This window comes from Rhodnius prolixus, unplaced genomic scaffold, assembly GCF_049639745.1.
Source record: "Rhodnius prolixus isolate KJV_2025 unplaced genomic scaffold, Rpr scaffold_2, whole genome shotgun sequence".
In the NCBI taxonomy this organism is placed as follows: domain Eukaryota; kingdom Metazoa; phylum Arthropoda; class Insecta; order Hemiptera; family Reduviidae; genus Rhodnius; species Rhodnius prolixus.
In genome coordinates, this window is record NW_027411592.1 from 14,386,088 (window position 1) to 14,409,415 (window position 23,328).

The following is a 23,328-nucleotide window of genomic DNA, read 5'->3' on the forward strand; positions in this document are numbered from 1 at the left end:
TCTATTATTCTTTAATAATTAATTGTTACTAGTTCTCTAGAATTTGCTTACCCAAGTTTAATTCACAAACATTTTACGCACATATTATCAAATGGTATATTGACGAATTCACTTCATAGAAAAAATTCTTTCCACTATAGAAGTAAAACAAACAAATAATAATATTCTAGAAGCATTTAACCGTTTAAAAACAAAATAAAAATAAAGCGCTTCAAGTGGAGTAAACACGAATTACGGTATATATAACCCGATGCACGACTATGATAGTTCCTAATCTGTATTCAACCATGGAACAGTACGTCAAAAGTGAACTGTGCAAGTCTTAAGTACTTCTGTGATTGATACCTCGTATTTAGATTGTTTAAAATTAATTTATTAATAATAACTTTACTAATAGTTAACAGTTTTTACTGCCACTGTATGTGTATGGACTATAATTATGACTGAGAATCACGTTAAACAGATAAATAAAACCAAAGGTATGCTTTTGTTATTATTTTTACAAGCTTAGTATGTATAAGTTTTTAATTTATTATTTATTAGCTGAAAACTAAAATTAGAAAATTTGTATCTATAAAGAAATACACAGGTTCGTATAACCAGAATATTTGACAGCTATGAAAATAATTGTTCTTTGCCTTTCCGGTTAGGTACCAACTGGAAGAGGAAATTTCAGATTCAGAAAATGCAGATTCTCTAATCTTGAGATTAGTTTTCTCTGAGTTCCTATGGTATATAAATTAGTTTTTACAAATAACCGGAAAAGCTTATTCAAGCGTCTGTCAGCCAGTCTGTCTGACGATTAGCGAACGTAACTCAAAAACTATTGACTAGAGTGTAAAAATGTAATCTTCCAGCAAACCGGAACTACTTCACTTTTTGCATACTTTAATTTTCTTTCTACTTCTGATGATACTAACTAAACAGATGATATTATTATCATAATATCCAATATTTGTACGAAATGATTTTCAAGTAAGTTTTTTTAAATGAATCATAACATCCACGACATTTTCGGACCAAATCCGGCAAGTTAGATTGATTTTTTATTTTACTTTTGAGGGTATTATCCCAAAGCGTATCTCTTTTTATTTTTAATTATTTAAATATAAAATTATGCTGATTTTATCCTACAGTCACGCAGGTTTTTTTGTATGCCTGACCGGTTTCAGACTCATCACATTTTCACTTTCTTCCTCTATTAAGAGGAAGAGGAAGAGCTGCGATCGTTTCAAAATGTCGATTTCGTGTTTTCATTGGAAATAATTCGTTTGGGTCCCTTGAGTGTGAATTTCTTTCTTCTTTTTTACAAATTTATCACATGTTTATGTGTTAGTGGCACAGCTAACTAGAATAAAACATCGCAGGAAGCCCACATTTGAGATTAAGTCACCATATATTTAAGATGCATCCGGGCGAAAGTGCCACTTTACAGAATAGACTTTTCAATTTTTCTTTTTTTTTTTTAACAGATTTTCAAAAAAGCACCTTCTACGATTTTATATAAAATGATCATGCGTATTGCTCACGCATAAATCTAATAAAAAAACCTTTCTTTGAAATATAATATTCTGTCATTCCGGAAAAATGCGAATGAGGGTACTTATGGGAAAGGAAATGTTTTTTTGAAAGTCTCATTTCAGTAAATGTGACTAATTTTTGTTATACCTAATAAATATTTAACAGAAATTTCAAATTTGAAGAGAATTAATTCTGACCAGAAAAACAGGTTTAATGAATACATTTTTTCCAAGTCTTTAGCGATTAGTTCGGTTAATTTTAATTTTCTAAGATGGTTATTTGGTGTTTTACGGAAATTAAATTATTGAAATTGCGGTAAAAGTGTTTTTTTTTGTAACCAAGGTTGCAATAATTCTTATATTAACACAACTATTACGTAGCAGCCCTTATCTTATTACTCCATACCTCTCATAAAACAATTTTGAAGCATACGCAAAACAAGTCTGTAAGTAATAAATTACAGTAGATTGGATTTTCATCCTTCCCTTACATTTAATGCTTAATACTAGTTAGCTCGGTTAAACTTTAAAGTTATTGAACTTAATCTCAAGGAACAACTTTCAACGACATTGAATTTTAGGCCAAAAAGCCTAAGCAATCGCGTAACTGTGATAACAGTGGATTTCAAAGAAAAGATCTCTCTCTAATGCTCAGTTTAAAAACTGCAAAATTTCTGCAGGAACATTCCTTTCAGGATCATTCCTTTCAGGATCATTCCTTTCAGGATCTTTCCTTTCAGGATCATTCCTTTCAGGATCATTCCTTTCAATGTTCTATTTTTCTTTTCTTTTTTTTAATTTATTCGTAAAGTTACAGCAGCGCTAGATGCACTATTTGTAACAATGGCAATAACTGAGACCACTACAAACTCACTAATTGAGGGGAGAAGTTACCCAGTGATAACATTCCCTAAGTCGTCTTCAGGATTAGCTACTCTCTTTTCTAAATTATATTTTTGTATTATATACATTAATATATCGAAACCATATTTATATATATTTAAGTTATTGAAACAATGAAGCATTTAGCTAAAATTCCACGGTTTTAACGAAGACTTCGAAAAAAATCGAGTAAGATTTGAATTCTAGTTTATTTTTGGGAATTTTATTGCTGAAAGAAAGGGAATTTAACTAATTATTCTCTCCCCAAAAGTAGCAGCAAAAAGTTCAATCTGTAATATTAAGTTTACTCTTCGATGAGCGTATTTTTTTTCTATTTAAGGAATAGCGCTATTGTTTAATCCTGTTGAAACAGAATGGATGTTGAATCTAACATCAAAAAAAATATTAATTATTAATTGTAATAATAAAGGAATTTAACATTACAGGAACTCATAAGATAAATATTGTGTACATTTAATTAGATTTTTGGACTAAAATAACAAGGTTAATAACCTAATATTTCTTACGGTTATCCTCTAAAATGAACACGCACAATTGAATAAAATGAAAACTTAAAAAGATATAAATCTGCTGTTATTTAATTAAATAAAAAAATTAGATAAAAACGACAAGAAATACAATTTCCTAATTAAAGAATTGAATTAATGTAATGCTTCCTATTTCCGCCTCTTACGAAGAATTATTGATGGGATATAATTCTTCAGTGTTGTTAAAGAGTCCTCCGATACCCCACCAAACCTTTTTGCTCTGAGGATTTTATTCGTGACATTTGTTCTTTTATGCTTTCCGGAAGGATGTTGCAGAAAATAATCGACCCGAAGTGCGACTTGAATGAACTATCTTTCGCTTATTTGTAGACAATAACAAAGAATGTTATTAAAAATCTGCTTTTTCCCAATAAACCTTTACCTTTGACAATTGGAGGCATCGTGATTAAATCAGAAGTGGCATTATCCATCAAACGTGTAGAACGTATTCATAATATTGAAAGTAACTTAAACATTTAGCAAAAATTCTGAATAAAAAAGAAATTTGAAATTGGACTAAGTTAATGGCGTATTATGGTGGATGTATTTTTGTGTCAGGTTGTTTTGTGCATTCGCTTGCTTCGTAATTTCGTTAGTACATTTTCCAATTGAGTTATTATTATTTATTATTTTTATGACTTGCATTGTTTTCCATTATAAAATTAGCACAATGTAATTACCTGTATTTTTTTGTTTGTTAGGTTAACACTTTCTTTATAAAGAGGTATAAGATAGTAGATATAAAAACAAAACGCTATATCGCAGAAATAATTGGACCTTTTAAACAATCCTAAATGGTTTAGAGTCGAGCCGATATCTTTTAAACGTCATGACCACTTTTCATGCAACACTTCAAAACAACCTTCATCATTTATTTATTTTATTATTATTATTTAATTTAAAGCCTATTAAGATCTGAGGTCGTTGGCTCCTTAAACCTTTTCAGAGCTCTACCGGCTACCAAACAGAGTTCTCTCGTTGAGACAACGCAGGTCAGTGAACCGTCAGAAACTTCCGGAAGAGAGAAATCCTAATGACAGGCAGCTTGGTTTCTTCCTCCTTGTAAATTGTTATTATTTTGAATTACATTTTTATCGTGGAGTCAGCTGATTATCCAAACGTTATCAGTTCAAGACAAACGGAAAGTTACTAGAGATCGAGATCTGAGGAATGAGAAGAACGGGAGATAATTATCTCAAAAAACCTTTCGCTCTCTTAAGTAAAAAAAAATATATAATTTTTTAATTTAAGGCACATCTTTTAACATCAGAGGTCATTCATTGCCATCCTTATCTTGCTTCAATGCATTGTCCACCTTCGGGCCGCGTTCTCTCTTTACAGACAACACTGACCATCACACTCCTATGAGCTATATAAAGCTTCTAGACAAGCAGGTATTACGGATTCGAATCCAACAGCTGGCTCATAGCTTCACTCTTCCTACGAATCTGTTACAGCTCATTACTTGGGTCTGTAACTTTGAAAACACTGCCAAATGACTAAAAAGGCCAATGACCTCAGATGTTGAAGAATTTTGCTGGAAACTCTTAGAGAACACCTTACAAAATAGAGAGAAACTTAATTTAGCTTTGCGTTAACTTAACAGTAGACGCAAATGGGAAAGCTCTAATCTTACTACAAGAAACGGAAATTGGATGTGCGCAGAAAAATAAATAGTTTCTAGACGGTGAGCCAAAGGAAATATCTATTCGGAGGTCTTTAGGGTCCAAAAAGTGATGTATAGATAATAGCTTGCTTAGGTGCTTAACCTGTGCTTAGGTGAGTATGTTCTGAAGAGTGTAGCTCAAAAACCAAAACTTGCAGAGGAAGCTCCCACAGATTTTTGGAGGGAACTAATTCTATCAACCGCAAGGGCCACTTCTTTTTTTTTTAGTAACAATTAAATGATTTCAAAAACTCCAAGTTTGGATCTTTAAACGTTCTGATAGTAAGAGAAAATTCATCGAGAGGCGAGCGAATAAATTCTTTGCCTTCATATTTGCCAGTTGCGCATACTATAGACTCCAGATTTAATCCGTTAAGTAGGTGTGGTTACTAGGATAATTGTAGGACTACTAATTGGCCACTGCAGGCTAAGGAAGCACATGCATCGTATGGGCCTGGCAGATGATAGCCGCCTTTGTAGGTTCTGTCAGGTGCCACTGCAAGTGTTGTGTTAGTGTGAAGGACTTGTCTGTCTAAGGATGTTACTTCTCGGGGAGGAAAAAAGCAAGGCATGAGAGCCTTACCCAGGAGTCTGATTAAAAGAACGAGTCTGGAGAGTGAGCTCTAAAGTTGGGGAGCCACAGTAGATCCAAAGGGGTCGCAGTGGCGTAGGCCGCCCTACAAGAAACTTATCTTTTCCTTTATGAGAATAAACTTTTCTCTAAGGACTGGGAGAGAATAAAGGATTCATGTCATAACACTCTCTAGTTCTCTTTAAAAACAGTACTGGGCATAGAAGAGTATTTTTATTTATTTTTTTGACAGTACCCAAAGGTCATGGTAGAATTAGGCCATTGCATTCTAGATATATTTTTTATTCTTTAAATAAAATTAGTTGCAAGTGGGTCGCGGAAACTACAAGCCACTATTGAAATCTAAATTTGAAAGATGATCTTTTTAATATTTTTCGATGCTTGTCCTTCATTCTATAGAGTCAGATATCTAGAACATTATTTATTGGAAGACACTGGTTTATTAGGTTTCTTTAAAATAAAAACCATCAAAAAAAACTTATTATTAAACTATAAAAGAAATTAAAAGAAAATTCATAATTTCAGACCCTTTAAAATATTCATATAATTTTATTTAACATAAATGTTATTACTATCATAAAGACATGTACATCCATGCAATGGATAAACGTAAAATATATGTAAATATACGTAAATTTCGCTTAGTAATGGCTTCCATAATTATGTCTTAACTTAAATATCGAATTAAATCTTTCGATTTTCCGTTTTTGAAACTCTTATATCATCATTATATCATTTTAGAACATCTTCGGAACGTGTCCTCGTGGGAGAGAGTCTTCAGAACGAATACTCGTGAATCTTTACCGTCACAATACTTTTTACTTTAGCAGAAGTAAGTGAAAAAGTATTTACTTATGTAGACAATTTGTTACCATTGGGTATTGAAACAGCAACCTGTACCAAATACTATTTGCCTTATAAAATTTCATTTTAATGGTCAAATATCAAAAAAGCTAATAGTAACAGATGCTGTTTACTAAAGTATCAGCTTCTTTTCTAAAGAAAACATTTGCTTGCAACAATAAAACAGTTACATTATAGAAAGCTCTTGACCATCTGATGTTAGCCCCAGTTAACCAAAACACACTGCACTAGATGCAACTCTATTCGTTCGGTCCCTCGAACAGCTTAAGTTCACTATGATCAGTGAGCAGCAAGTATTTGCTGGAGAGCGACATTATAATAGTAACAACCAACTATCTCTAAACTTGTTGCGCTTATTACTCGGTTACTTCGCTAAAAATTATTTGCCTGTAGTATGTCTTAACTACGATCGTCCAATTGAATATGTTGATTTGATTGTATCTTTACCTTTGAAAATGAAGTAAATTTCATTCATGCAAAAGAAAACTACGTTCAACATAATCTCTCTTGAAAAATGTTCATAAATAGGGATCATACTTACAACGTTCCTGCCTCTGGTAGACGGGTATTACCACGCTGTAAAATTACAGAATTTAAAATTTATTTGTATACAGTTAAATTATTATAATTATTATTGACTATCGGATTATTATTATTGAACCCTCTCTCCTTAATTAAATATTTTTTTCATAATTTTATCTTTTTTTTCTACATTTATATTATCAGGTGATTTTATCTGGATAGCTTTCCTTTATTTATTTTGTCCTTTAGGTTAATTTATTAAATTTTCTGTTATTCTTGTCTTTAGTTTCACTTATTTAATTTAAAGTTTTTTAGTTGTAATCGCTTAATGAGATGGAAATTGAATAATAATAATAATAATAAACATGAGTGAGGGGATTAATGGGCTGATAGTCCATTTTTTAGAGGAGGAGGCAATGTGGTTTTGCAAGAGTTTGAGTCGTTGCAGAAGATGATACATATTTTTTGAGGTTAGGTTAGTGAATTTTACTTGGAGATCCCGGGCTCGATTTCAACTGCTGGCCTTTAGATTTTCTCTTCCTAAGAGCTTTTTACAGCTCACTGTCCGATTGTGGACTGTGTGATGTATATCGAGAGAACAATGTCTGGAGGTATTCTTTTCCGTAAGTCAACCAATGAGAAGGGTTCTCATAACTCTGACATCTCCACTTACTTTTTAGTTTTATGATCTAGTACCTCTATAAATAGTAGCGAATACAATAAGTTTTCTAAGAGATTGGGGAGTTTGTTCTAAACCAAAACAAATTTACCAAAACAAAACTAAATAAATAAACTAAATTCACTCACTTCACAAAAAATAAAATAAAAAATAAATAAATAATAAAAATAAATGGGATGTTGAGGTCGTTATGAAGAGTGAGATTAGTCACGTAGAGAGGAGCGTCAGCTATCTGTCGGAGTAGTTTTGACTGAAATGTTTGTACAGCCGATACGTTTGTTGGTTTGGCTGAACCCCACAGCTCTAGTCCGTAAGTCCACATAGGTTTGAGGATTGTATTGTATATTAAACGTTTGAGTTCTATGGGCAATTTGGAGCGTCGTCCAAGTAGTCTGTAAAGCAGTTTGGGACGTTCTGTGATTGCTTGACTTGTAAGTATAGTGTGTGGGTTCCACGTGAGTTGTCTGTCTATTTAGAGCCGAAGGAAGTGCACCACATCTGTAGAAGGAAGAAGATTTCTGTTGAAGAGGACAGGTGGGCAGGAGCCCCGCAGGAGAGTCAGACTAAATTAACATTATTGTAATGAAATTCAGTGACAAATTTTATATAAAAGAAATAAATTTTATCTTCTTTCTTTTTAAGGAAAAATGCTTATTAGGTAGAACTCGGGACATTATCCTCATAATGTTCAACTTCTGCTGAATGTTCGGTTTTATCACCCGGGTGATATATTTAGTAGGACCACATATTGAAGAGAATATAGTTCACGGTAGTGGCGATTTTACTGAATTCAAAAAATTTAAATTTTGAAAGTTCATCCAAAATAGTTTATTTTACGTATAAATATATTTATTTTATTTTGCTGTGCTACTTTATATTATTTGAAGTGAAATCCAATATTATTTAAAAAGCTCACATAAAGTATAAATTAATTTGATTGAACCATTTTTCTGAGTAATCTGCAAATTCTCCTTCCATTAAAACTTCTGTTACAAAATCTAGTGTCTAGTTAGAGAAAAAATAATGGAGCTTATAAGACATTTCAGGTAAAATTTATCTGTAGTGAAAGTGTAATACTGTACGGGTCAGAAACCTGGAGTCTTTATAAGCTCGAAAGAGGAAGACTTTTGGCAACTGAGAAGATCGGCAGGAAAATCCAGAAAATATAAAGTAAGGAACGTGGACATTAGAAATGAGCTACAGGTAAATGTAAACATCCTTCAAGCAAAAGAACTAAAGCAATTGAAGTAGTTTGAAATGACACCTACTTAAAATGAATGAATACCAAGTACCCCAGGCAGTTTTTTAACTGGGAGCTTGAAGGAAGATGGAAAAGGGGAAGGGTCTATGACAAAGTGGGTAGAAGGAATTGGGGAGGCCACGGCCGAGTCTCACTGAGCTCAAGGAAGGGACAAATGGAGAATTCAGCTTGAGCCGAGAGGATCTATGTAATTTAGAGTATCTCAAAAACAAAATCGCGCAATTTTAAATGTTTGTTAAATATATTGTTGCTATAATCGACTATAAATTCAATTCTTTTCCATTTAGTTCATAGAATTAAGAATTAAGATTATAAAAAAAAAATTATTCTAATTAAATTCATAATGGTCCACTTCCGCTTTAGTTTAAGAGGTCATGGTGAATCCTTGAGATGGATGGAAGGTCAAATAGACAGATAGCTCACTTTAGTTATTCATGCCAGTGTCGCCTTTGAAAATTCAAGCATTCACTATCATTACAAGTGTTCGAAAAAATCTTTCCTTGATGTGAAGCATCACTCGACTTGCAGCAGAGTTATGGAGATATAAACGATAATTTTTGTCTTTTTTCTTTTTGACCTTCATTTATATTTACTTATCTTTACATATTTACTTAACTTTAATTGATATTAGTTATTGGGCGCCAAACATCATTATGAGAAATTATCTTTTAGTAACATATCTGGTTCGCAATTATGAAGATAATTCAACAGAAGAGTCTAAAGAAACACATTTTACCAACGTTCCAACGGGAGAAGTCTAAACAATTTTTTTATGATGAATAACTTTATTCATTTATGATAAATTCTTAAATGATTGATCACGCAATTGGATCTAAGTAATTGAAGGAGATCAGAAAGATTGAGTAAGAAAAAGATTGTTCATTCATGAAGCAGAGTTATTGCATCAAGGCTACAGAAAGCAATCTTTTTTTTTTAAATTAACACTTTAAATAAATTTACCTTTTATTTTGCCAGAATTGGCGATAGCAGGCTCAGTAGAAGTGCGGTATAACATTTCCTGACTTACTGACAAAACTTCAGTGTAAGATGTACGTATGGTTGAAATTTAGTATTCTAGTATTGTCGGCACCGAGCATGAGGCAGCTGGTACCAAACAATAAATAAAGTTTCTGAAAGCGAAGATGACTTGAACTTTTCAAGGATGAATCATAGTTGGAATCAAGTACTGGAAGAGATGTATTGGAAACTGATAAGTAGCTGGATTGGTGTTACACATTGACATCGCCTCTGCTGCCGAGAAGCGTTAGCTTCGCACTTTTACTGAAGTTTTGTCAGGAAATCCCAACTTTACTTTCATATTCCATCGTAACAATATTTACATCCGCCCCTCCAAACAAATGGAGTGACCATTGTGATTACACCATTAAAACAGGGAGCTATAAGAAGGAGAGCTGGCTTCCGTGACTAAGTTCAGTAAGTTCAGTGACAAACCTATTTATATTTCATTACTTTTGTAAAAAGATATTCATTCCCCTGAAAAAAGGGCGTTCAAGGAATTTTAAAATTTATTTGCACGGTAAAATTGTACAATCTCCTCTTCATAGGGACATATTTTGGAAGTTACTATCTTAATAATATTAAATCTCTTAATCTTATTGTTGATTCTCGGCCTCAGAATTTCTTAAGATTCTTTGGACCACAACAAACCGTCTCTTCATAATACGCGCTGCATTCACTGGCCAAATTGGTAAGAATGAGAAGAATTCGCAATTCTTGAAATCATTAGACCAGTCGCATTGTTTTTATGTAAGAAATCAGCTGTGAAAAATAAATAACGTTTCATATTACTTTGATTGAAATAATGCATCGCACTATAGTTCTTTGACCAACTATAGCGAAAGACCTATTTTTCTTGATAATTAAACGTTGTGAAATTTGTATACAGTTCATTTGGCAAACTGAAACTTCAAGTATGCTAATAAACTTGTACCACTGCACTGCTCTCAATTCTAATATAATTTATCGTCCTGTAATGAGATGTTTTGCGCTGATTGGTCCCATTAAATACAGATAACTTTTAAATATTTTAGTTATAAAAATAAATTACTCAATTTTTTCAACTTGCACATTAGACCAATGTTTAAGAAAGGAATATAGGCCTAACATAAATTAGGATGAAAGCAATTAGTATTAAAAGCTACAACGTTGCAGGAAGTGAGAAACAGTTAATCTAAATGAACCAAACGGAATGAGTATATGTTACGCAATAGAAGATAATCTAAATATCACAACTCATCACTCTACAGTATCATAAAACAATTATTTCCATTTTTAACATCAATTTATTTCTTGGAAAGATGAAAATATGCACAAAATGTTTTTACTTTATGTAATTCACATAGTCAATTGAAGTTACATGTGTGAAGGCGTAAATAACAGTAACGTTAACAATGCTAAATTATCAGCTCCACGTGTGTACCCGGATTTTCTTAATATTGCAACAATAATCAATCATCAATAAACAATCAAACCAGAAATGCGCAAATAAGTAAAGTCTATTTTCGACTTTCGATTATTTAAGTAGTTACAACAATGTGATCAAGAAATTGACGCAGTTATTTCGCAGAATAAAAGACATTCCTGGAATTTATTTCAAAATAAAAATAGAATAGCAGCAATGTCAATATTGTTTCAATATGAAATATTGAGATAAACTTGGAAACATAAGGAAAACAATATAAATTAATATAATAAACAAGGAAAAAATCCATAATTTTCAAAACTTATTTTTCACAAAAAAAGAAAAGAAAAACTGGAGCAAAAAATTGATAAGCGCAAGAAAAGTGTTTGGAAAATAAATAATTGTTTTTAGCGGGTATGATGTAATATTTTAAAATTACTTTATTAGAAATATGGCAATGAAATCAAGGGGTGTGTCTTACGTTCGAATTAATTGGTTATATCTTTTTTTCCTTATTTTATGGCAACAAGTTCGTGCCATCAGCCATGAAATTGAGAGGAACAAATGTTTTTGTATTGAGAACATTTTGCAATTATGGCAAACTCATTACTAACAGAAGAAATCAATAATATTATCAATCACAGTATTATCTTCAAACAATCAGCGTCAAAATGTTGTCAGTTGAGATCACAGTGGTAAAGTTATTCGCGTGTAGTATTTCAATATACGTTGAAGAATTAAGGTCTCTATATCTTGAAGGTTTGGATTCCTCAATATACCTTTTTCTCATCTCAATCTAATTCGTAATCAACGTTTTAAAGTAATCGAATGCCATAACATTTATTGACATAAGATTTACCGACACATAAAATACTTTATGATGTTGTAAGATAAACATTTGCATGTTTTATTTAAGTGAATATCTTTATTTTTTTTTAGAATAACTATTCCCCAAAGGAAGAGACATTTATTATTAAAATCATTTGAGAAGAATTTGAATATTTAAATTTATTTTCTATAAATTTATAATTTATTTCAAATTTATTATTAAGTACTGAGTTTCGTTTTAAAGTTTCCTGATCAACAACTTTAATGACGAAATTCTGATTTTACTCAATACTCAACCTATTTTACGCCCTTTAAGAAGGGAAAACCAAGATTAAATCACCATGGGCATTCAGTTTAATACGTCCGGGATCAATAAGCAAAGACTTAACTTAGGACTCAGACATCCCACACTGAATCTAACTCTAATCACATAAAAAAGTAGTTTTCTCTTTTAGTGCTAAATCTATATCCTCTACAATCTCCTAAAAAATCAATTTGTAATATTTAACATTATAGCGATAAGAGGATTAAACATAGGATAACAGGACGATATGGATGTTTAACGATAACAGGACCATTACGACTGGAAATAATCTGATTCATGCCATCTGAATATGCTGGAAAAGTCTACGAACGCTAATGAAAAGTCTCAAAGGGCAATTTAGACACGGTGGTCATTGGGAGAGTGGTGCGTCTTTCCAGGACAATTAGTGAGAAGATAGAAAATACTCCAAATTCACTTCTTGGTGGCCTTCAATGCCATCATTATATGGAGCATCCAGGAAATTGATGAAAAGAATCTCATATTCTAAATTTTTTCAATTTTCTTCTTTTTCTAATCGGTTTTGTACCATCACACGGCAAGAATCTAGATTTAATCGAAATCTGACGACTTATGGTCATAGCCCATACCCGAAACCCATGTATCTAGGTCTTGGCAATTAATAGCCACACAAAGAATTAAGGTTCAGTTTGGGAGACCTTACAAACGGCCTAAAATTTCATTCAGTAAGAGCAACAGAATTAAATTTGCCCATTTGATTACAGCAAAGTGATATTTCTGTCTATTATGATTCTTGCTCCACTCAGCATGCGGCCGCGTTTTTGGTCGCTTTAATCTTCGTCGAAATAGTGACACTGACCACGGAAGTGATTAAGAAACATAAATACAATAATAATAATAATAATAATAATAATGAAAATTATTTAACCGATCTCTCAAAACCCGTTTCATTTTTACAACATTAGAGACTATTCCCTGTTCTCACTGCTTAAAGTCTAATTAACTTGTAATTTAACTTTCTCCTTTAATCCTCAAGTCCTGAAAGGTCTTGTTTTTGTAAGGTCATTTAAATCGAAAAATATTTCCAAATCCTAGCCTTCATAATTTTATCTTTTTCATTTTAGGCAGGCCAAAAACATATTATCTGTATTATATTCAGTATTATCCAAATTTACGTATTCGATTACTAAATTTAGTTTGTGATATCTTGTGTCTGAAAAAGTACATTTGTTAAGTTAGTCAGACAGCTAACGCAATGTCATAAATCTGCATGTTCGTAAACTTAGAGCAAATTGATGCCAATATTTCATTCGTAAATAAAATGCAACATCTTACAATAAGCGATGATTAAGCCTTTTTATACCAGACATTAACCTAACAATGCCTTTTGTATCACTTGAAAACTCCTGTAGGAAGCAAGAAACCAGTCAACTATACTCAGAAAGCAATTAAATACTTGTTCCTTAGTCACTTCCTAATTTGTCAAAGTTAACATCCAGCATGAGTTTAGAGAAGTGTAAATGTAGATTACAAAAAACAATTGTAACACAGAATTAAAAATCTTATCTACCTCCCTTTCTGACTCCAATTCCAATTCTTCTATAAATAAGGGGTTAACAACCTGCAACGAACGAGTTGATTGCAAATTCTTGTCTGTGATATGGTTATTTATGAAAGATGAACCAAATGAATTAACCTATGAGCCTTCCCAGTCTGTGTACTTTAAGGAAAACTATTTTTATACGAGATAACTCATGATCGCAGCCTCATAACCATCAAAGTTAAGGAAATTTTTTTTTTTTGGAGAGCTCTCTTTCCGAGCTTGAATGGTTTCATGTCCAACTGGTACTTACAGGACCTCGTGAACTAAACTTCAATTTGCTGGCCCCGATGTTGAGAATTCGGGACAGTTAACAATTCATTCTATTTTTTATATTCTTAATTATTGAAAATGACTTAATTTAAGTTGCAGAGATCTCTAAACATTTGGATCAGAATCATTCTACAACTTCATAATCTCATTCTACTCATTCAGAATCATTTTGAAAGAAGAAAGTACAGCGAAGTCATGAAGTCTTAAAAGATATTTGTAGCGTGTGCCCAGAAATAACGCTATAGATCCCTTGAAACCATTGAAGAGCCGCTAATAACGCCTGGACAGATTTCTTTATTTTTTGCTTACTAGAATCGTCACGGGTTTGGACGAAACCAACTAATTTTAGATCATAACCAAAACTAAAATCCCCTTAAAACATATTTTGTGGCGAAAAAATGAGTAAAAATCGTTGGAACAGAAGTTAAAACGAGTAGTAATACTCAATAAATGTTATCAATAATTGTGTAAATTCGGGAATGATTTTACTTTGAAGATAATTAATAAAACCATTCTTACAGGGTCAAGAATGACACACTATACCAGTTCCAATTAAAGATCGTATCAGTCAATATTAATCGCCTATTAGACGATAACCCCTTCTTGTTTGGTTCATTCACTGCTACAGCTTGAACGGGAAAACTACTTCAGTTTACATCAAAGTTTGATGTGTGTACTACTTCTAAACTACGTAATATTTGTATTAATTAAACGTTTTAGTGCATGGGATTGGATAGTATAAGTTTATAAATTTATCCAAACACATTTTAGTTTTTATTGTTCATTTTATTGGTCACTGGTAACTTAATTGATGGATTTTCTTAATGCAAACTGTTTTTATGACAACTCTGCTGTAATTAGAGTTCCAACCCTTCGCTATCTAAAGCCCCTGTGGATACAGTTATATACCAGCTAGAACAAAATATATCGGCAGACAAACTTTCCTTCTAAAGCGAAATATGCGTGCATTTAATCCTAAAAAATTATTAAGGATTAAGGATATCTAATTACTACTCACGCAAAGCAAATGCTTTTAAACTTTTGTAGACGAGTTGGGCATAACTTGCCGTCGCATTACCAGTTCTTGTTTCTGCTAGATAGATCTACTGTGCTTCTACAGGTTCCAGCTGAGAGCATTGATCTGGAAAGGGCAGTGAAGGCTGGTTCAGCTCGCCCATACTGTTAATTACCTTTCCTAAATATTCTAAAGATTCCAATATTCCAAGAGGATTATAGGTAGCGTATCTTTTCCCGCTAATATCAAGGCGCTCCAGCGAAACCTCTATAGAGCAGGGATTCTACAGTTTTAGAGATAACCAAATCTTGAGGCAATTCACACTATTCCCTTCTTGGGACTCAGCCCTTACTTGGGACTCCAGTTGTCTGGGATTACATAAGTTGGCAATTTCAACTTGAATACATGAATTAGTTTGAATGTTAATTCGTGAAAGTGCCTCATAAAAGACGTTACTTTCTCGTGTGTTATCCCAAAAATAGCAAATAAATAGTAGTTCTGCACATTTACTTGGATTTAGGGAGCATTTAGGGAATCCCTCTTATGTATTCAGCACTCTGTAAACTGAAACATTACAAGCTTTCTGACGTTTACCTCGTAGTTACAAATACTGATAAGTCTTTACTCAGCGGACGATTAAATTTGACATAAATTTAGCTTTTAGACAAAGATCTGTTGGTTGATGTTTATAATTACCGTTATCATAAATCGACAACATTTTATTGCCAAAATCAATACTCGAAAATAAATTAAAAACATTTTGTTTGTTCGCAGATAGTTGGATCAAACAGAGATATGTATTGGGCTTTATGGGATTTCTAGCCGTGGTAAACGCCTACGCAATGAGATCTTGCTTAAACATCGCCATAACCGAAATGGTTGTCGAGCAGAAAAGGGATTCACTTAAAATAGATACACACGCTTGCCCGTCATTGGAATTACAAATCACCAATAAAACCTCAAATCCTGTGAGTATACTTATTCTAACAAATGCTGCAATCACCTAAAAATTGAATACGTTCCTGATTGATTGAGAAACAATAATTACTTATTCTAGTAATAGTAATTATTATTTTTTTATTGCTATTTAATAATATTACTTCTTAGTAAATCTAAAAGATAAGGAATAATGATTTATTTTCTTTCAGGAAAATGAGTTTCATTGGGATGAGAAAACGCAAGGTTACATTCTATCTGCATTCTATTGGGGCTATGTAATCACTCACTTACCTGGTGGCATGATTGCGGAAAGGTGTGTTGTTCGTCTTAGTTTTATATCTTCGAACAGTAGTTTAATTTTCTTTTTTTAATAAAGAAGAATTTACGTGTAATATAAGACTTAATCTGAGTTGTTCCAAAATCAACTTGTTTATTGATTACTCCAAGCTGTGTTATTCAAATTTATAATATTAAGATTACTAAATTGTTTTATTTTATCTCGAATTAAATAGACAAAGAAATCAGCTAAAATAAGGTATTAACTTTAACAAAATATAAGATAAACTTCAATATAGTTACATATTCGTTGGGTTTCGAATTCAATAAAAAGGGGGTTGCTCGTGGATCTCCTTGCAGGACCTTTTTAACATAAGGAATTTAGAAGAGAAGTAATAAAAATTAAAATTACAAGCGTATATTGTGGGCTTCCAACCTTAAAAATCTAGGATATTGATTTTTAAAGAACCAACTTAGATTTCTTTATTTATTATTATTATTATTATTATTTTTTTTTCAAAATGTCATTCTACAAAATAACTGTTCAAGTATACGGCGATCAGTTCTGCTACAAACAATGAATTTTAAGAATCGGATCATTAGTTTTAATTTTAAAATTATTTTTTATGTCATTATTTTATTTCATCATAAGAGAATTTTAGTGCATACACTAACGAGTAAAGTTCTTAGGACTTTAAAAGATATTAGGAAATTATTGTTTTTATTGGTATTTTATTAAAAGCAAAATGATGATAAAACAGTTTTAATAAGATTTACTTGAAAATTAATTGATAACATTTTTTTTCTAGATTTGGAGGAAAACAAGTATTAGGTTTTGGAATACTAGGTACAGCTTTATTAACACTAGTTACCCCGATGGCGGCAAGGGCTGGTGCTGGGTGGGTAATTGCCGTTAGAGCTTTGGAAGGGCTAGGTGAAGTAAGTACTTTACCTGGTTAAAGAATACATTTTTTTAAAAATACAGATAATAAGTTGAAAATGTGCTATTTTCCTGGGATTCATATAAAAGATAATGTAATGGAGGATCTTTTTCATGTACTTAATTGTTGGGAAAGGCTTACTCCACTTTTTGATCATGATCAGAAGAAAGTTATTTTGATGTGTTGCGCTAACTATCCGCTAGGGAAGCTGCTATTCCAAACTTTATTACTTCTTATTTCTTTCTTCTTTCTTCTCACCAATTCATGTCAAAAGAGGGAAGTCTTAAAAATTATGCAACATAAATTAATTTTGTAAATTACCTACCTTCATAGAAAGGCCCTTTTTGGAGTTGGCGACGAGTATTTCTCGTCTTTAGCAAATACACGTTTGAGTGACTCCTTTTATTAGTCCACCTAGTTATATTGTCAATTCCTTGTATTCCCATAAAAAAAATTCATCTTAACTGTAGAGTTTGTGAACTCCATTTACTACTCTTGCTGCTTTAAACAATGCCCTTGAAAATCGGTTTTTAAGTCATCCAAAAATTTACTCTGAAGACCTGCTCTTTCTTCTTCACGCGTCTTTATCTATCTTTAGAACTCCTGCTTAATTATTACAATATTCGCGTACTCCCTTATTTCTTACCAGAAGAGAGGAGGCGAATTAGCCGAAAAGATGAGCAGGTCTAGTTAGTTTTTTTAATTTAAGGCGCATCAACTTCTTAGGTTCTCTCTTAAAGAAAACATTGCCTATCACCGGACAATGAGCTGTAAGAAGCTCCTAGGAAAAGAAAATCTAAGGGCCAGCAGCTGGATTCGAACTAGGATCTCCAAGTGGAATTTACTAAGCTAACCCACATAGCTTATACCTTCTCTCCTAGTACAATTATTAAGCTCCGGATCCTGGCAACTTTCACTGCAGTGTTGTAATAAAAACTTAATATATATATAAGTAATTAATTTTTATTTTCTGTAGAAGTGCCTTTTAAGAGAAAGGATGGTAGTCATAGATAAATACAGTCGCCTAATGTTAACAAACTCATAGATTCTTAAATAGAAGAGTAGTAATTCTCTACTTCCACTTGAACAACCTTGTTTTTATACGCCTTTATCCTCTCTAGGGCACAACATTTCCAGCTCTGAATGCACTTCTCGCCCAATGGGTGCCTCCACTGGAACGAGGAAAAATGGGATCATTGGTTTTTGCAGGTAATATATTGTGGTTTTATACAATGCAGTTTTAAGCGAATTTTCAAGTGTTCATAAGAACGTTTTTCCAAATAGAACCTGATTTATTTTTAAATATATTTTTTTTACAGGAAATCAGATAGGTACAGTATTATCACAAACATTAACTGGCATCCTGATCAGAGAGGGAGATTGGCCTATTGTATTTTATTTATTTGGAGCCCTCGGTGTTATATGGTACCTAGCTTGGTGTTTCACTTGCTACAGCGATCCAGCATCACATCCTTACGTCTCACAAAAAGAAAAGGATTACCTACAGGAGACGCTTGGTTGTTTGAAGAGAAAAGAAGTATTAAATTATGATCATATCATTAAACAATAACTTTTGCCTTATTTTTCATTGCAATGACATTTTGTATTTCTTTAGAATTTACCACCAATACCTTGGAAAGCGATGGTCGTCTCCATGCCATTATGGGCGCTGATTATTGGCCAAGTTGGACATGACTGGGCACTTTTTACAATATCTACTGATGGACCCAAGTACATGAAATCTGTGATGAAATTTAATAGTATGCAGGTAATTTATAAAATATTTTAGCAAAAGTGTTCAGTTATATGTTATTTAGTAATTTGCCACACTTCATACATAAGTCAATGAAATTCTTTTCGCTTGTAGAATCGATCGATCATCCAGTTGACAATTTTTGTTTTAAATTTCTATTTTGGGGCGTAGAGGTAAAAGTTTAGCATTAAGCTTCTATTAATTACTGTACTTTCCAATCAGCAATTAGCTGATCTCTCTCAACACACCGTTTTTCAGAACCATATCTCGATTTTAACCTATACTGATTTTTTGTTTTGTTTTATGAAATGCAATTTTATAAAAATTCTCGTAAAATTCTTAGCCAATTAGGTTACGAAAAAACATAGCGGAAAGTTTTGATACTCGTCAGCCTAAGGCTTCGTTCAAAACCATTTTAAATGAACAACTTGAATGAAATGTTAGTTTTCCTTAGTTATTTGAAATATTGCAAAATTGTTCTTGAATTATTTGTTCTTGTGGTCGAAAAAGTATAGCAATGAATGGAGTTTCGAAACTAAGTTCTCTAATGCTTTTTAGAAAAGGATTTTAAGAATGAAAGAATGTTCAATCTAACATACAGTTATTTAATATTTGTGTCAACTAACTTGTTTGCTTTTTAGAATGGTATTCTAATATCTCTACCATTTCTGGTGATGTGGTTCACAGCCTTAGGTACTGGTTGGCTATGTGACTACCTTCTCCAACGAAAATATTTGACAATCACAGCTCAGAGGAAAATTTTCACAACCATTGGTAAGTGATAGATTCAAAAATTATTTTTATTTTTTTCCAATTCCAGATCCTCTTAAAACAATTATATCTATCGATACTAGTGTATTAAATTATCTGTCAACTATGTATATTTCCGTAAATTTAGTTAATTATTTAAACCAATAGCTTTTGATTTTGACAAGCTGAATTGATGAATATGTTTTTGAACGTATCACACTTCATCTTAAAAATATTTGATGTTTATTTTTTTCAGCTTCTGTGGGACCGGCTGGTGGAATGCTTGCCGCATCATACGCTGGTTGCGATCGGGTAGCCGTGTCTGTTCTAATGACCATCGGTTTTGCCTTCATGGGCTTTTTTTATTCTAGTCTTAAAGTAAACACATTAGACCTGTCGCCAAACTATGCAGGCACTCTCATGGCGTTTGTTAACGGCGTGGGTGCAGTGTCTGGAATCATTACGCCAAATCTTATTGGCTATCTTGCGCCTAATGTAAGTTAATTAATAATAAACAAAATATGCTTCAGTTAAATTTATTTCTGAATTCAATAAAAGAAAAGTATATTTCTATTTTCCTATGATCCCATTTGCAATATCAAGCCTTCAGTGTTAATTTAGTATGACTTTTAAACTTAGATAATTATTATAATAAAACTGATAAGGTAATAAGGTTTGATATATTGTTTCAGTCCACTCTACTGGAATGGAGAACGGTGTTTTGGATTTCATTTGCTGTGATAATGGCAACGAATATCATTTACGTGATTTTTGCTTCTGCCAAGGTTCAGCCGTGGAATGATCTGACCACATTAAATGAAAAAGAAACTATAGGTCTCAATAGTAAGTCAGTGCATTGAATGATAATTATTAAAAGAAAAACATTCCTATTCAGCTTTTTCTCTTGTAAATAATAAGTAAATAATTTCTGACCATTAAACATCACATTTTATAAAGCAAACATGACTATTAGAAACAAAAGTGTTTTTCACATTTGTGATTTAGATTTTACTCCTAATAATAGAATAGAAAGTAAATTATTACGCAAAGTGAAAAATTCCCTGCTCTGTTATGTCACTAACTGTATGTGGTTTCTCTATATTATCCAGTGAGTACAGATATTCAGTTATGAATCCGAAAGATGGTTTATTGGGTTAACTATGTACGTTTTGGCAGGTCCTGCTAGAACCTGAAGTGAAAGCGTTCCACATTTTTGTTTTCTTTGGTATGTTTATAGAAAAACTTCCATTACCAACTAACTTTGAAAAGTTTGTAATGGAGCTCAAGTTTCTAATCTTAGATTAGATCTTTTTATCTGGGTTGAAAAAATATTAAACTTTGATTCCAATTCGTCAAAGATTTTTCATGTACTTGGATTCCAAGCTTGAAAGCGATCATAGCACCATATTTTAATCAGTTTACAAAAATAAAGAAAACAGTGATGACCAGTAAAACTTTCAGTAAATATATGTTGTCCATTTTGTGGAATATGTTTGATTTTATTTTTCAGACCATTTTTATTTAATATATATTTTTTACTATTCTGAACCTATGAGGGAAACTGGTTTCCCTAGCAAGTTATAATGCCAACTTAGCCTTTTAATCTCCTCTCGAATTAATTATGGTGAATAAATTTTAATCAATGTATGTTTGTCTTTTTCAACTAACACTATAGTAGGATGTTTTTCGGTCTGTTTCAGGAAGTCAGATTGTAATTCCACCTGAAGATGAAGAAAAAATAAAGGAAAACAACGTCTGACAGTTCCATTTAGGAGAATTTAACATTCAACTCTTATTTCCTTTAAATGTGGAAAAAGATCTCTTTGTAATAATGTTACCAATTTTTCAATTGAGTGATGATTTGTAAATAATGAGTTTGTATATACAACTGCGCTCCAATATTTTTAATGTAAATAAGTTGTGTAATTATATTAGAGCTTTACTAAACTAAACAACGCTCTTTAGACAAAATGTAAGACTGTATATATTTTAAAAATTTTATTTCTTATCTGTGTAAATGATCATCATACAATTCAAATTTTTATGAACTTAATCAGTGGTGCAGATGATTTTAAACCAAATTTAATCTTTTGATACTAGAAAAAAAAAAAAAATAATGCATTTATTTTCTATCTTTATCCATCATACAATATTTAATTTTGGAATTGGAATGTTTATTGACAAATTTCTTTTTAATTATAGTTGAAAAGCTTTAATGCCCTCAAAGTTTTTTTTAAAAAAGTCTAGTTGTCAGTAATAAAGGAAAAATCCTATTTAATAATTTTTGTTTTAATCCATCCCATCAAGAGCCTGAGACAAGAAAACATTTATTTCTAAATTTAGGAAGGGAAGCAGGAAACCTCTGATCGCAGTTCGTTTTTGAAATAATTAATAAAAACAATGTTACTAATATAATGGTAATAATAATACCAAAGTATTATACTCGTAAAGTAATAAAATCAAAGTACTACTTAAATAATGCAGGAAGTAAAAAGGAGTAATACATTGGATACAGTGCACAGGGAACGAGACCGAAAGAAAGATCAAGAACACTGAGCAAGCGTACGCATTTTAGCCTGTAGAAAGTCAACCGAAAATACATCAGCGGTTGAGGCATCGGGCTCACGTTGCCCATTTTTAATCTTCCCGCAACTTGGCGCCAGCGAAGTGGCAGGGAAAAACTCTTTTCCAACCTCTAGGACACCTAAAAAAAGCCTCTTGAACATTTTAATCTATTGATATTATTGATTTCCATAAAATAACGCCAAATAATTCTTAGCTAGCTTGAATGGGTAAGTATAGTAGGAGAAGAATTCTACTTTATTTTTTGTATTCATTTACATTTATTTTATTCTATAATATAAAGAAATTTTGTCTAAATGTTTGCCAGTTACTCTATTAGTGTGTCAGTTAACAAGAGATGTCGCTTAGCATCCTTTGATGCCTTTTTACCATTTTGGCCGAGGTTTTTACTCTTCTCCCTTCACAGCTTGCCATCGCCTTGGTAGCTTGTTAAGCTTAGCATCACACACTATCCTTCAAGTGTTATTGTACATTCTAAGTATTACAGCTGGATATATAAAAATGTCAAAAACTGGCATTTAAATTTGTCAATATATTTTACTTTAAATGCTATAATCATTAAAAATAATATATAATAGGTAATAATTGTAACTGATTTAGTTTGCTAGGAAAGCTACTTTACACGATTCTATTTTGGGTAAGTAACAACTGTAATAGTCTGTCTAAACAGAATTTATGGTTAAAAAAATATTAATAAATTTTTCCCATGAGTAACTTAAAATCTGTACCCAATTTATTAATTACCAAACAGTATGAACTTATGAAATTAACGTGTTTATTTGAGTTTTTTTCAACTGCAATAATTATAATAAGTTTCATTTAGTTCACTTAATCATTATAGTACACAGAATGACCACAAAAAGAAGGGAAACAAAAATAAAATTTGAATTCCAATGCTCTGAAACACTTTAAGCACCTAGTCTTCTTTTGTATACTGAGTTAAGTAGAAACCATCCTTTTAAAAAATATCCAAAGATAATACAATTTAAGCATAAAAACTATGTGCAATTTTCGTTTCCTTAAATGAATGAAATAACGATTGCAAAATGTACTCCAACATAATAAAATAACAGTTTCTTTCTCTGTTGAGAATGATCTGTATAACCATTTTATGATAAATCTTTTAAAACA

At 32.0% G+C, this 23,328-nt stretch overlaps 1 protein-coding gene and 1 long non-coding RNA gene across 3 annotated transcripts; one reads left to right on the forward strand and one right to left on the reverse strand.

Annotated features, from left to right (window-relative positions):
- Positions 1 to 255: 255 nt before the first annotated feature.
- LOC141449049 (sialin-like) lies at positions 256 to 21,895 on the forward strand. 2 transcript variants are annotated; one of them, XM_074118082.1, is made up of 12 exons: positions 256 to 479; positions 14,462 to 14,609; positions 15,730 to 15,923; positions 16,104 to 16,207; positions 16,980 to 17,109; positions 18,233 to 18,320; positions 18,431 to 18,648; positions 18,727 to 18,879; positions 19,506 to 19,638; positions 19,871 to 20,109; positions 20,307 to 20,457; positions 21,315 to 21,895. In XM_074118082.1, exons 3-12 carry the CDS (start codon positions 15,765 to 15,767, stop codon positions 21,371 to 21,373), a joined length of 1,434 nt encoding a protein of 477 aa, XP_073974183.1. In that variant the 5' UTR covers positions 256 to 479; positions 14,462 to 14,609; positions 15,730 to 15,764; the 3' UTR covers positions 21,374 to 21,895. The 2 variants fall into 2 exon arrangements, with proteins under 2 accessions (XP_073974183.1, XP_073974182.1); XM_074118081.1 differs by lacking the exon at positions 14,462 to 14,609.
- LOC141449059 (uncharacterized) lies at positions 5,745 to 6,785 on the reverse strand. The gene is made up of 2 exons (XR_012455317.1): positions 6,614 to 6,785; positions 5,745 to 6,102 (listed from the first exon to the last, which is right to left on the reverse strand). It is a non-coding gene; the product is annotated as an uncharacterized lncRNA (long non-coding RNA).
- Positions 21,896 to 23,328: the final 1,433 nt, after the last annotated feature.